General features: G+C 40.4%; 1 protein-coding gene across 1 annotated transcript in view; it reads right to left on the bottom strand.

Moving 5' to 3' along the window:
- ADAM12 (ADAM metallopeptidase domain 12) overlaps positions 1–15,028 on the bottom strand; it is a 183,669-nt gene that overhangs the window by 78,990 nt on the left and 89,651 nt on the right. Inside the window, exon 4 of the mRNA XM_075757648.1 lies at positions 1,611–1,689. Coding sequence (XP_075613763.1) covers positions 1,611–1,689 — 79 coding nt within the window. The remainder of the gene's footprint in view (positions 1–1,610; positions 1,690–15,028) is intronic.

The following is a 15,028-nucleotide window of genomic DNA, read 5'->3' as shown; positions in this document are numbered from 1 at the left end:
TCCTGTAAACTAGTATATAAAATGGATGACCCTCTAAAAACAAATAATTACTGTGGCTGATTTGTCATACTTAAAACAGTACTCTACCCTTACTTGAGATCATTTAATAAATACCAGCTTTTGACAACTGTAAATTTTTCAAGTGCTATAAACCAGAAAACTAACTGGACACTGACTCGTGTGCTAGAGAAACTCCCCACATGACAGCTCCCCAAACCCAACTTGGTCTGACCTCTAAGCAGAATTTGACTAAGCAACTTTTCAATGGGAAATTGGATTTGGTTTTCAACTACAGACTATATTGATGTCCTCAGTGAAGAAGAGATATAAAAATGAAATCACAGCGACTTATCTTTTTGAAACCATATTGCAGTATTTAATAAAAAATGAATTCACTGATCTCTCAAAAAAATAATTTAGGCAGCAAAACACACTGTCAGTATTAATCATGACTTACCGCCATTACGAAAACCGATTTTTTTTTTAGCCTAGCTATCATTAGTTGTACACATATTCATGTTAACATAGGTTAATCTGTCAAAAACTTGTGTGCTTCACTTCTTTCCTTTTACTTCCTTTAGAAGTCTATACAGCCTTCCCGTTTCTAAAACAAATGACTATTTTCTACTAAGCTGTTTTTGAAGAAGATATGAGCAGCCAGCAAAAAAGAAAACAGTGAAAGTTTGCCAAATGATTGCTTTACTTGAGAAGTCTGGGGCTATAATGAAGATGCTTTTTCAGAAGTAAGACGTTATGCATGGAAATAATGTCTTTCACTGATACCAGCAAAGCCCATTATGGATGGGAACACAAAGCAAGATGCCTCTTCTGACAGCATCAATAAATAAGTAACGTAACATAACAAATACTTTATAGGACTTAGGCAGATAAAAGACAAACTTTGTAATTAAAATCGTTTGCTGCATTGTTTCTAATTAAGGCGTTCATACTGCCAGAGGACAAAAACATTACTACCTTAAAGTGTTTTTTATTTATGAAAAGTAGTTTTTAACTGCTGATTTTAACAAGGATCACATTAGCCATATTTATCTAAATCTATATACATAGACATAAACATAAACATATACACACATACTTATGTGTGTGTATATATATAAAAAAGTATATCCATAACAGTCTTAAGGTCTGGTTTAAAAACTAAACCCAACGAAGCAACCCCTTCTCCCAAACCCCAGCCATGGCTTCCCCAATGTGGAAAGACACCCAAGCCTTCAAAACCTCTGATGGGAGCTTCAGCACTATGGAAATTAGATATTTAGGGCTCTGTTCCTAACTGAACCAGGACTTTCCTCCATACCTGATCACCAATGACTGCATTTATTATAAAATTTTAATGGGTATATTTCCAAGAAGCCGAATAAATCTTACAGATTTTAAAAGTCACCTGGTTAAAAACCCCACAGCTTGTCTTTAACGTCTCTCTCTCAAAATTCACGTGTAGTAGGATCACAGCAGTCAAAAAGGTACTGAAGGCAACAATAAAAAAAGATCACACATCTAGCTGTTTCATCCCATGGCTCAGATCCCGGCAGAGAGCACTTCGGGTTTTAACGATGAAACATCACCTACCCACGAAACGCCAACCTTACCGTGTAATTGCGTGCGAGAACCACATCAGTGCCGTCTTTCAAATAATGTGTTTCTGTGAAGCTGCTGGCTAATAGGCCCCTGAAAAATATAAAGTACATGGAATATTAAGGCCACATCGCCTTGACTCTGTCCTTTAGTGGTTCCGTTTAAGATAGTGATCAAAGCCAAGCATTAATGATACAATGACTACCGGGACTGTGTGCGAAATAAGGAAAAACATAACTCCAAACACCGACGCGGCAGTACATGAACACTTCCTGCGCTAATTGTGAAAAGACTACAAGTTTCCAGACTGCTTTCTCTTCCAAAGGAGGACTGCATGCCAGCACATCTCCGTATTGACTCTTCCATGTAATTTTCAACACATTTTACATTAAATCTGAAATCTAGACATTTGGAGTATTGTTAAGTAATGGTGGGTTTTGCAAAAGGAAAACGTTTTCCCTCTGTTACTTATTTTACTGTATAATGTGTTGTATTCACCACCAAGTGACCACCCAAAGACTAGTTTAGTTCTTGGTAAATGAAACAAACTTCTTCCTTTGACACTCAAGGGAAAACACTGCAAGAACATTCCAGAACTTAGAGTACCGGATTTATTCTGATCATCTGAAAAGGATATTCACAAACGGAAATCTAATGACTTGAAATGATGTATCAGTAGATGGTGAAAGACCATGTCTGTGATGAGACATTTTGTTCTCATTCTCTCCACATTCCCCCTCCTGCCTTTAGCAATGACATAAAAATTTTGACTTGCAATTACCATTTTCTGGAAATCTCCAGAGAGGGTCATGTGCATAGCAACTATGAAAACTTTTCTTTTTGTAGTAAACTCATGGAACAGGGAAAGCAGCAGCTGCTTTTTAAAAAAAAAAAAAAAAAAAAAAAAAAGTCTTGCTATTGATCTGTTTTTCAACTCCTTATCTAACGAGCATTTCTAACAAGGCTAGAAGGAAAAATACATATTTACATTTACTCCTAACATAGGTGTTAACCTACGTGCCTCAATACAAACATGCTTGAGCTTTGAGAAACACTCCAGTGAAATGTGAAAGCACAAGATAGAAGAAACTAAAGATAAATGACACCATCACCTCCCGAAAACTGAAGAGTGTGGACTATTGAAAATCTTTGGCACAGCATTTCACAATATTCTGTTCCACTTCACAGAAGTGTTCCTCCCTTGGGTTGTTCATTTGAACAGACCAGGCCCTTTCTTTTATTTAAAGCTGGTTAATGCTGCACTCTTTTGTATATACTAGTGTGAACTAGTACACAGTCTGGATACACATTTCTTGCACTCTGCATAAACATTAAAACTAGAACATGAACCAACATCCAATTTTCATTACTGATTTCTTTGCATCACATTAATATCCAATGGCTCAGTCATGATAAGGACCTGGTTGTGCTAGAAACTGTATATTAGAGATAAAACCCATCTTTAAAAGCCTCTGTCTTAATGCAGAAGAAAAAAAATGCTGAATGAAACAAGAATTAAAAAAAAGAAAAAAGAAAAAAGAAAAGAAAAAAAATAGAAGCAAATGGCATCATAAAAAGATGAAGATAGCGAAGCCCCAACACAATGAGTATTCAAGCACGATTCTCACTTTACATCTTTCAGCTTTTGGGAAATATTAGCATATTAATAGATACCGAATGTTACAGCACTACAGCGTTTGGTGGGTGGTACAGGAACTGCTCAGGATCTCAGCCAACCACCACACCTAGAGCAGGATTTGGTTGCCCGACCAAGCATCTAACGTTGATTTAGACTCCATATATTTCACCAGCCAGCCCCGTCAGGACACCTCCAACACCCTGAGGTGTCTCAGGCGGCACTTGACACCTCTGCTTATCTCACCTCTTGTGCCCGCAGCCTCTGGAAGGCCTGCCTGAAACTAAGAGTGCTGTGGCTATGTTTCCTACTCTCTCGTTATCATAAAGAGCAGCTGCTTTCTTAATTATCATTATTATTTATATAACAACACCGCTAAGGTCTGCGCTTAGCAGGCATTCGTTACCTTTGTAAAGGCAAAAGGTGAGATCCCATTGCTGTTGAAGCCAACAGAGTTCTGCTGTGTACTTTTTGGAAATGAGATTTCATATAGGATACCTGAATGATTTTTATTTCATGAGACAAAATACAGGCAAGGGATAGGGTAACAGATGTAGCATAAGGGCAAAGCGATTGAGCAATATACTCGCTTTGTGCTCTGCTATTTCCAAAGTGTTTGACAGCAGTGATGATAAAGGTGACCTTTCCGCTTCTGTTCATTCTACCCTCAGGCACAGATTTAGAAAATATTTCATAGATTCATAGATTTTAATACCAGAAGGGAGTGCTGTGATCAGCAACCTGACCTGCCGCATTATGTAGGTCATTGGACTTGAATTAATCTTCTCGCACAATGACTGTGATGGAACCAGGTCCATTTTCTTATTGTATAGAGCCCTTGTCTAGATCTCCCACGATCAAGAAGCTATCACAAGCCTGGTAAGTTTTTAACAGTTACTTACACTCAATGTAAAAATACTGCACTTTGTATCTAGCTCGACTGTGTCAATGTTCAGTTTGCAACCACTGGATCTTATTCCCCTACATCAATGCTTCATTTTAATTTGAGTCTTTCATGGACAGTTCTACTTACTAAAGTGAGGAAATATAGCAGGTAAACAAATTCCTGATGAAGATGTCATCAATCTTCCTGCCAGCATGAAAGTTTGCTATCTACCCTGATGAAAATACCGGCTGAACGTAAGAATTCCCAGAGTCAATAGTAAAAGAGCAGCAAGAGCACTGAGATGATGGAGTCCCACCATTGGACTAACCTAATAAGCCAAAGTAGGATTTCAAATCATGGAAATTTCATGCACTGCTGAAGGACCATTTTAAGAAAATGAGAAAGTTTTTTCAGGAGTCTTCATTAATGCTCCTTCAGTTTCGTAACTAAGACATCATTGCCGAGACATCTGTTTTCCTGCCACGTACGGCACTAATGCTAGTGTGAGAGGAAGCCAGAGGAAAAGTTTTCTCTGCACTGTAGAGGCTGGGGACCTCTACAAGACATGTCGCCAGGAAGTCCAACAATTCCTGGCACAGAGAGAAGCTGTTATCCTCACTTTCAAAATGTTTAATATCTTAAAAGCTGTATAGGCATATAAGTATGCAGCATTAGTATCCAGGGACAGCAAGTCATCTAAAGGCATTTCTTGAAAGATGAAAACTAAGTGTAACAAGGACTCAAATTCCACAACTGAGTGTGCGCTGCTTCACTTTCCAATTATGGCAATAATGTTTAACACACTAAACAATGAATTCAACATATGTATCTATTTGGTAATTTAATTACCTCCCCAAAAAGATATGCAATGTAATAGATTGATTTACATTTCTGTTTGTGACCCACAGTAAAGGAGAATAATAGAGGAAAGTAAATTAATTTAGATGGCAAGCTACTTAACCTAATTGGATCAATGTAGTTCTGAAAGAGCAGGGATCAAAATAACATTAATATATCATAGTGCGATTCATCACCATGTCTGGAGTTTCAAATGTTGTCAGCTACAACGCTCAGCAGTACCAGATGATTATCAATTTTTTGCACTGCATGAAGAAGAAACAAATGCTATCGAGAACTGCATCAACTGCTGGATACGATTAAACCAAATCAGTCGAAGTAACACCACAACTTTGTCACTTATTCTCTGAAGATGCAAAAGTGCAATTCTTTAGTTAAATTACTTATGTGCTTAGTCACTATGTTTGTCAGCACTATGGATTTTTTTCACGTTTCCCAGAGCCAAATTAACAAGTTGAAGCTTCGATGGCCCAGAAGGACAAGTTTTTCCCTCCTGACCTAAGACAGACACAGCACGGGCTTCCTCATCCTCTGCAAATCAGCAGGAAGCTTACCTGTCAGATTCGCTGAAACATTTTCAGGTGTCAAGCAGCTTCCACTGACCTAAGCCTCAGGGAATATGACGAACATTATTTAAACTTGTAACCCTCACCTTCCCAGCCCCCCCCAACGTGAAGTCTTAGGCAGTTCGTTTGGGGAGGGGGAAAATGCCCTATTTTAAACACATCAAATTCTTTACTCAATCCATTTAATGACAGGAATGGTAATTTAACACGCTGCCTCTCACTTGCAAATGAGAAAATCCCTCTCTGCTCTCCAGGCACCAATATATTATTTCAAAAGGTTATAATGATATTTCATCACCCAGGGAGAGGCAGAAAGACAGAGTTGCAGAAGTTAGGGATGGAAAAAATCTAGTGGATCATACAGATGGCCTCCCTGGAAGCCAAGTGTGCTGTAGATCAAATTAGGTTCTGTCTCACTGAGCTTCAAATGTCAGAAGCAATGCTGATCCCACCACTTTCCAAGGGAGATTACTTTGCATTCCAACAGATGTTACTGTCACGATGCATTTCCTGATATTCAGCCTTTGCTAGATTTTCCTAGTTACACTTCTTTCACTAGCTGAAACAATTGCTTTTCCTTCTTGGTACATATATCATTCAGATAGGTGCAGATTATTATCAAATTCTCCCTTTACCATCCACATGCTGAGTGCAGCATATCAGGCTATAAAAAAATGACAAGAGCTGTGTACTTTTCATGCTAGTGCTACTCAGGAAAAATCTAAGTATTATCAGAGTAGGAGCAGACACCGGGGTTTCCCTTGATGATATAGGAGAAACTGGTAGACAAAAGCCTAAGGAGTAAATCTCTTTCTAACAGCACACAGGCTTGTTTTGCAATCTGTCTTTTAGGATGAAACTTCTTTGGTTGCCCTCCCTGTTCCAGGTCATCCCCCTGCAATACAGACGTAAGGGGGAAGACACCAACATTGTTATCCATCAAAAGACATCTACAAGTCTCTCAAAGCTGCTCTGTGAGACTGATGTGACACCCAGCAACTGAGATTCAACAGCCCTGCTTTAAAGCTGAACAGTACAATGTCTGGATAATCTGGTACACATTTCTTCCACGTCCTGGGTGGTGCGTGGCCAACTGTTACACATCTCAGAAAGACCATGCATGGTCCTCTGGCATGACACGGAGCATAAAACTTGACCTTTGCTTCAGCAGGGAGTCAGGGCTGGCGGAAGAGACCCAAGTTTTTACAATAACAAATGCCTGCTGTTGCCAGCACTGTCTGGTTGTTAGTGCTGGGGAGCGAGCAGGGACCTGGGCTGCTTCTCTTGGGCAGGCGCTCTGTGGCATACAGCCCAAACCCACCCAGCACTCCCAGGGATGCGGCATGATCCGCCTACTGCCATCAGGCGTGAACTAGGACTTTGAGACAGGGTAACGTGAAGCAGGAACTGGACACTGAGCTAAAATCCCATGCCTGAAATGGAAACACCATAAACAATTTCTAAAAGCAGCTCTGTGTTTTCTTTTGAATCTCATGGAGGTGTAAAGCAGCCTCAAATCTGAGCTAGAGTTTTGTTGACTATTTTATTCTGAGCTCTGACATGCCTAAAAATGAATCCTGGGTACTCTTCATTTACACTGCAAGACTAACAGCACTGAGATGTATAATCTGATTTTTGTTTCTGCAACTCCTCATCCTGTGGAAAGGTTTGGAAATGCAGCCCCTAATTGTCATCTTAAATCTTGTTTCAAATATGGTCACACCTGGAGATCTCTGCTCTGGGGTCCAACATCACAGCAATGCACCCTTGGTTAGGAGGTTCCACAGGGTTGCTTTTGATGATGTAGAGAATGGGGCTGAGAACTGAACGTTGGGAAGAACATACACTTTTCACGCTCTCAAGTTTGCTCTTCTGCTTACCTTTGATTTTGACTAACACCCCAGTGTAGTTACAGTACTTGAAGAACCGGCGGCTTAGGAAGAACATTAAATATTCCTATGACTTCTTAAATGATGTCAGCCAGCTGCTCTACCTACTCCGTGGGAGCGCTGATCGTAATAAGCCACTGGCAGCGCAAGGCCGACTCCAGTCTGACCGCGGTGCTTCCCCTCTCCTCAGCAACGCTGCCTGCAGCTCAGACAGACAGCTGACCTTTACTTACTCTCGTTACTCTTTCGCCTCCTTCCGAATGATAAAGTGCCTGTTTTCTCCCCCATCCAAGTACTGCCTCACTCTGTTATACAAATTCTTATCAAAAGCCCTCCGGCAATGCACTTTAAACCTTGCCCACAAACGGGGGAGGTGAGCAGAGTGAAACGGTGGCATATAGGCAGTTATAAAAAATGTCATCTAACCCTCTGCCTACTGACACCGGCGTACTCCATTAATTCTTAAGTATCTCAATTCAGGTCATTTTGACCTTTATACTGGAATTAGTTGTTATTTCTTCAGTTGTATTTCTTCACAGGTCTATCCATAGCAATAAACACGTCTGTTAAGCCTTCTGTTTCTGCAGTGGTGGTCTCAGTGCGAGTACCTCCTTATATTCACAAAGGCGATACTCACAGAGACGTTTTTCAATTCTTCTTTCTCATTACGATATAACGAATGAGTGAAGCATGGGTAATGAGTTTCCCATGCACAGGCACCTAACATCATCTTATTCGCAAAACCACCACATATTCTTTAAACACGCCACTTTTGTTCCCCTTGTTTAATTATCTTAAGTGATTTGAAATGCTTTTGGACATTTTCCCACTGAATGTCTCCACTTTATAATATCCTATCTGCTACACTCCAGTGTGCTGCCATACAGGGACTGCAATGTCATAATCGAAGAACCTGAGAGATTGAAATTCACGGAGCTTAATTAGCACAACAATTCTGAGGGAAAGAGGGGAGCAAAATAAAACCATAATAGCTAGGAAATCAACCAAGCATCCAAAGTTTCGATATTAACTCTATGGTAGTAGCCTCTGGCCTATTTCACATGGTCTGTAGATAGACAATTTGAGTTGATCTAATGCTACATTTGAAAAATATGTCTCTGTACTTCTACCCAGTTCATTTGATGTGGAAATTCGTATAATCCTGAGTCTACTGGAGTCCATGTTTAAAATCCCACTCCCATCCCCATGCATGAGTGGAATAATATCTGGCACGAAGAGAGCAAATTTTCATAAACACAGGCTACAACGTCAAAAGCAAGAGCCACGCTCTGAGTTGTCCCTGGACAGTGCGTTGAAACACAGGCACTCTCATCATCATAGCTGCTCCCCGGTGTGCTGGGGATAGGGAGATGAGGGACAGGCACAGCTTTTAAAGACTACAAGCATCCTGTCTTCCTTCAGAACTAGTCACTACGTGAGGTTGCGGCACATACAGAAAACCCAAGAACAATCTAAGCAAATAAATCTAAACAACTAAGGGAGAAATCCACCTCCCTAGCTGGAAATCACTAAATGATTGAGAGCTTTCTTATTTCCTGACTGCTTGGAAAATAAACCATAAACCTCACCTCCCCAAACTTCAATAGAAAAAGATTGAAATGAAATTAAGCACGTCACGCAGCCTCCCATGCTACTCCAGGCTCTGGGCTGCACACCCTGCTTCCATCACTCATTGTAATGTTCACGGCAAACATTTACTTGCCAAAACTCTAGCACTTATTTTATCATTCTAATTCCAAAACATTAATGAACAGACTACCAGTGTTGCAGTGAAAGTATCTTCTCTCTCAGAAGAAGATAAACAACGTGTTTTCCAACCAAGTAGATGGGTCAAAACAAGTTCTCTCCTTAAAATGGCTTAAGCTTGGCTGAAACCCTCAGGGTAGTTAGTAATAATGGGACAGTGTTAGGTACCCTGAACCTCGGATGGTCAGTAAGGGAAGAAGCAACCCGCATGGCATGAGGGGGGGAATGAGAGAAATACCAGCAAGGCTCGCTCTGTCTTCGCAAGAGAGCTTGGAGACATAGAAAAACTTCTCCAGCAGAAGAGGGAACGGCACCACTTCTGTGAGCTTTGACTAAAACCGCTCATCTCGCACACACCGAAAGCCAAAGTCAGCACCGGTTTCCCAGCATCCCGCCCATGTTAACTGCAAAGATATTCTGAATTTGTTTTTCACCATCCAACTCCAATATTCCAAAGCAGCATTTGACAGTTTTCAGCATTTCTCTCACAGAATTGTCCTAGGAGACCTCCTTGTGAGGAATATTTTATACTACCTCCTTGAACTTCCCCGTGTAGTGGAATAATAGAAATCATGTTATCGGTTCAGCTGAGCAGCATGCCATGAAAAGCAAACACCTTCAGTAAAGGCTCCAGAATAACACTGGCCACAATTTGTTGTCAGCTACGGAGAGACGACAGTGCTTAATGGCTAACTGATTTTTCTTGGAAAAATGCAATTCTGTACATTTAGACAAACTATGTAGGCTGACTGCTTTAGAGATACTTTACTGTGTGAGCAACATTAAGTACTTTTAACTTAGAGTAATGGAAGTGGCCGTGAAACCCTGAAGCATCATGCCAAAAGTTAAAGCACTATGCTGGAAATATAACCACTGAACTACTACACCTCTGAAGTTTCTACGGCAAAGATCAAAAGTAACGTGCACTGCTACGCTGCGGGCTGAACCTGGACAAATTTACGCAACTCAGTATTCTGAATTGGCTTTGGTTAGACTAAAGACTACCACTGCTCTGAAACTTCTGGCTCCCCTTCCATGGATCTGTTCCTCAGATGACAGTAGCGTGGTTTCTTATGAAATGCATACTTCCTATTACTATGCTTCCATTAAAACTTGTGCAAGATAATCTAGGGGCTTTTCTTTAACATTCTGCTCTTGCACGCAGAACACAGCGTTAGAGTTACAGATGTAGGCACCACAGACAGTACCGTAAAATCGTGACTCAAAAGACTCACTAGAAAACATTGAGATGTTTCAGAAGCTAAGTACATATATCACAAGTGGCAGACATAATATTTTAATGCATTCTTTTCTAACATCACAGTACTGCTTTTCATTAAACAAATTCTTTATAGTTCCTGTACCGTTTATAGGATGGCATATTTTCATTAAATAGTAAGTTCGGAGATACCGGGCTGGAAAGCTGTCAAAGTCTGTTTGAAATGTTTCATTCAATTAAATATGTCATTTGTAAGGGAGTAAAATTATGCAGCTGAACAGATATCATTGGGCAAATCGTCTAACTGTACTTTCATCTGAACATTTCCAGACTAGCACAGAACTCTATTTAAAACGTCCAAGAAAACTAGTCCTAACATGGAAAATTTATAAACATAGAAATTTAAGCAATTGCAATGAAAAATCAGAACTTATTAAAATATAACTAGCAAAACGTAAATAGTGCTGTGGGATTACAAATGTTATATGCAAGCATCTGCGATACTTTTAGAAAGCCAGGCTCTTACTTAGCCTAGGTTTATTCTTAGACTCTAACCAATAATCACATCCTCTCTGTATCTTATTCTTGCTTTTGAGTGTGTGCCTGTGGGTTTGCCTTTTGCATTTTTAATTTAAATGAAGTTGTCTTGCCATTTCTGCCAGCTTGTTGAAACATAAAATAGTATTTTTGTTTTACTAAGCCCACAGTTTTTTCCTTGCCCCAGGAATGAGCCATTTGCTCTAAGTAGGCTGTACTCATATTTCACTCGCAGAACACCATTGACTTTTACAGATACGCCTTCATTTTGCCCTATGCCTCATCATCTGTCTCACTAACCTTTTAAAATTCTGGATGAAGAGGGCAGAGATGTGTAAGGATATTTTTGTGCAAAATCTGTGTTTAAGTCTCAAGCCTACAAATGATGCTCATTTAAAACTAAGTAGGTGCAAAAGCCATAAGATTGGCTGCAGGTTGTCAGACTGAAGGTCCACCTAGTCCTATATTCTGTCTCCAACAGTGGCCAATACTTGGGAAATAACTCGTGAAGAGGAGAAGCATGCTACATTTCCCTGAAATACTGCTCCTGCTCTGCCTCCAAATCCTTTATGAGCCAGGGACAAATGTGGAGTGGAGACTCTGAGATTAAACAAGAGATCACAAGGGTGTTCTCACTCTCCCCGACACGCTTCCTTTCCAATTAAAGCAGTGACTTCCATGAAGATCATTAATTTGGTAACACAAGACTGCAGCTGCAGATTTTAGGCATCACGTTAAGGCTAACGGCAGCAATTACAGCTGGTGTGCTCGGAAGTCTGCTTCATGGAAGTTGATGGATAAGGCTTTGGTTTTGGTGCCGAGCGCAATATTACTGGAACGGTAAAAACAGCCAGTAAGATACCCACTGTCTCAGTAACCTGCGTGCTTTTGTTTGGAGGCTGACTATGATTGCTCGGGTGGTTTTCAAGTGTGTAAGGGTTATTCTTACCAGAGCAAGCAAAGCTGCACGAGAACATGGACTCCTGTCAACATTCCTCCGATCCAATAAAAATGCAATCACTCTCTGGCACTGCTAGCAGCATCATTTCTTCAACGAAGGTGTAACTGCACGTTTTCCAAATCACTTCTGACATGAGCACATCCTTCACCATGCAGGCTTCATGACGGTGGGCTGCTCTTGCCCTGTACCGACTGCCTCGGCCCCCGCCATCGGGCAGCGCATCCCAAACACCGCATCAGCTGGTGGCATCTGGCACTTCAAGTGACTTGGGAAAGTCTGGAGTGATTTTTCAAGTAACGTTAGGCTACAGTCTCAGAGGGTGATGGCTCATTTCCAACTAACTCTGCTTCAACATATCACTTGAAATTGGGATGAGGTGATTTGGGTGTTTGCAGAACAAAAGCACGGGCCTGAGGTATCAAGCAATGAGCGAGTTTATAGAGTAGAGGCATGTGAGAGAAAGGATGGGGGTTGAAATATTCCTCATTCCTTCCTTCCTTCCTTCTTACCCATCAATTACTTTCCTACATTCCCTGCATTTTACCTTAGCCATTCTTCATCATCTTTCCATCCCCTCTCCTTTTCCCCACATTCTCCCTCCATAGCTCTCCTTTCATCACTTCTTACATGCCTATGTTTGTTATTAGTGTGGAACAGGAGATCCGTTTTTCTTACTAAGCAAGACACAAAAAAGCAACACAACTACATTGGTGTTTTTCTTAAACCTCAAATCCGGGGGTACCACAACACAGTAGATGAGGCTGGCAATTGCCAGGGCACCACGCGACCAACACCACAAGACGTGACTTCAGTGGGACCTCTAATGGAGGTAACACAGATCATCATCCCTATTTGTCAGGCCAGGCTCCAAGTTCCTGTTTTCCAGGCAGGAAAGGAAGAATGGCCAGTGAAATCAGGACACTGGGGTAAGGGTAAACTAGGTTTTAAGCTTTTTTCTTTGGTTTTTTTTTTTTTCACCTCTCTCCCTGCTGGACGTTCCACTGTATCTAATTCTTTGCCTTGTGTCAGAACCTTTTATGAAGCAAATAACACATTAATTAGACAGAAAATGACTGCAGGAGAGCATCAGACCAATGCCTGTGGTTTTACTAGGTGAGCTGGCTCGCTGCAGACCGGGAGCGTGGCAGAGCTGCAGCAGACGGACGTGGGAAGGCAGGGCAGGCAGTGGGGCTGGGCCATGAGGATCCCTCCGCCCCGCTCCAGTGGCAAGCCTCTGGTCAGAAACACAAGGAAAAAACCCACAACATCAGCTGCTTCTGCTTTTACTCATTTAGGAAATGATTAATGTCAGAAAGAGATTCTGCCTTCTTGCTACAGCAAGGTTTTTTGCTGGCCCAGGGGTCCAAACTTGCTTCTCACCTCACTCGAGGGCATCTCATCGCACTGAAGTCACTGAAGATACGCTGGTAAAAAGCTTGGGCGAGAAGGATCAGACACTGTCTTTTAGCAGTTAAGACACAAAATTATAATTTTCTTTTCAATTCAAGGGGGTAATTAGTTTATAGTAACATTTAACATTTAGTTGCTGACAGAGATATGACACTTATCTTACATAAGTCATTTTAATTATTCCTACTAACCAAGACCTCAAAAATATTGTGTAGTCTAAGCTAACAATGCCTTTCCAGATATTTTTGGTTCTACTGTCATTTGAAAAATTGATGCCTAGAGCATCAGCATTTATCAAGCTCATTATAGATCTCATCCGAATGACTACAGATAATTAAAAGTATGCTTCATTTTTATTGTAATGTTTTCTCCCCTAACACTGCAAAGTAATTCTGTTGTTGCTTAGGGTTTTAGGAATTAATGTAGACTCATCTGCCAGAAAATAAAGTTTCATAGGATTATATACAAACTATTCATATATATGGACATGAGTCACATGCAGAAATGGTAGGTGCCTACACACACACACACACACACACACACACACACTCTCTCTCTCTCTCTCTCCCGCTCTCTTTGGGGCACTATAGACTTTTCCACGTACATAAAATAGCCTTAAAAGTGAATGGTTATTTCACATACACAGCTTGAGTCACTTGGATAACCATCCTTTTAAAATAAGTCTTCTCTGAGGCACTTGGTCAATTTAGACACAAAAAAAAATCCCTTTAGAAAATGTTTGCCATTCTTACATTTACATATTACCTATATGAAATATATGCACCTGATGCTCCATAATCTTACACCGCACAGAATTATTCACACTTAAATAAAGCGTATGTACGCTACTACTGCAGACATCAGTGGAGAAATCCTGGCAGCGTATTGCTTTATTTTGTGTAGGTGTTACTCACTTAGAAGACGCCTAGAGTGAAGAAACAAATCTTTTGAGAAACTATTCAACAAGAGTCTGGAGAGCCATCCTTCCTGAGCTAAGATTGAAGTGATATATTGAAAGTTTTCTAGTGATGTAAAACCCATTAGGAAACTTCTGAACTAACTCAGCTTCCTCTGCATGGAGAACTACGTCATTCACCTATAAAAAGCTGGATAAATGTAGGGCGTGCATTTCCACATGGCACTGAATTCACATCAGTTTAAATATTATTTTCTACTATTCATGCATCAGGCTATGTCTATCATACCTGGAACCGCTATGATAGTTGTTAATAATGTTCATATAAAACACATATATGAATTTTTCTGGGCTGTTTATGAGTTCACAATAATTAGCACAACACTGAGTCTGACTTGCAGAAGTATAATACATTGCACCTAGAAACCTGCTCCATTCTAGGATCCTTAACAGTACTTCAATTAAATAACATAATGTACGATGAATTTCCTTGGCACACCTTTATCATCAAATGCTTTATGTTTTGACATGACTTTCCAGGTTACTTTGAAACTAAAATTACCCATGAATAGCAATGGCATTAAAAAGCAATTACAGATACATGCCTTTTTAATGCCTCTATTATAATCCACATTCTGGTAAATCAGAGAGAGCCTACTCAATGGCACAGGCACAGAAAAAAACTCTAATGATTTAGTATTAACATCCATGTGAAGCAGTGCTAGCAAGGGGTTGGTAAGGTAGTTTCAGACTGAGGTAACTAAGAGGGGGAAAAAAAAATATAATG

This window comes from Balearica regulorum, chromosome 7 (assembly GCF_011004875.1).
Source record: "Balearica regulorum gibbericeps isolate bBalReg1 chromosome 7, bBalReg1.pri, whole genome shotgun sequence".
Taxonomy (NCBI): Eukaryota; Metazoa; Chordata; class Aves; order Gruiformes; family Gruidae; genus Balearica; species Balearica regulorum.
This window is presented reverse-complemented; position numbering and strand designations above follow the sequence as displayed.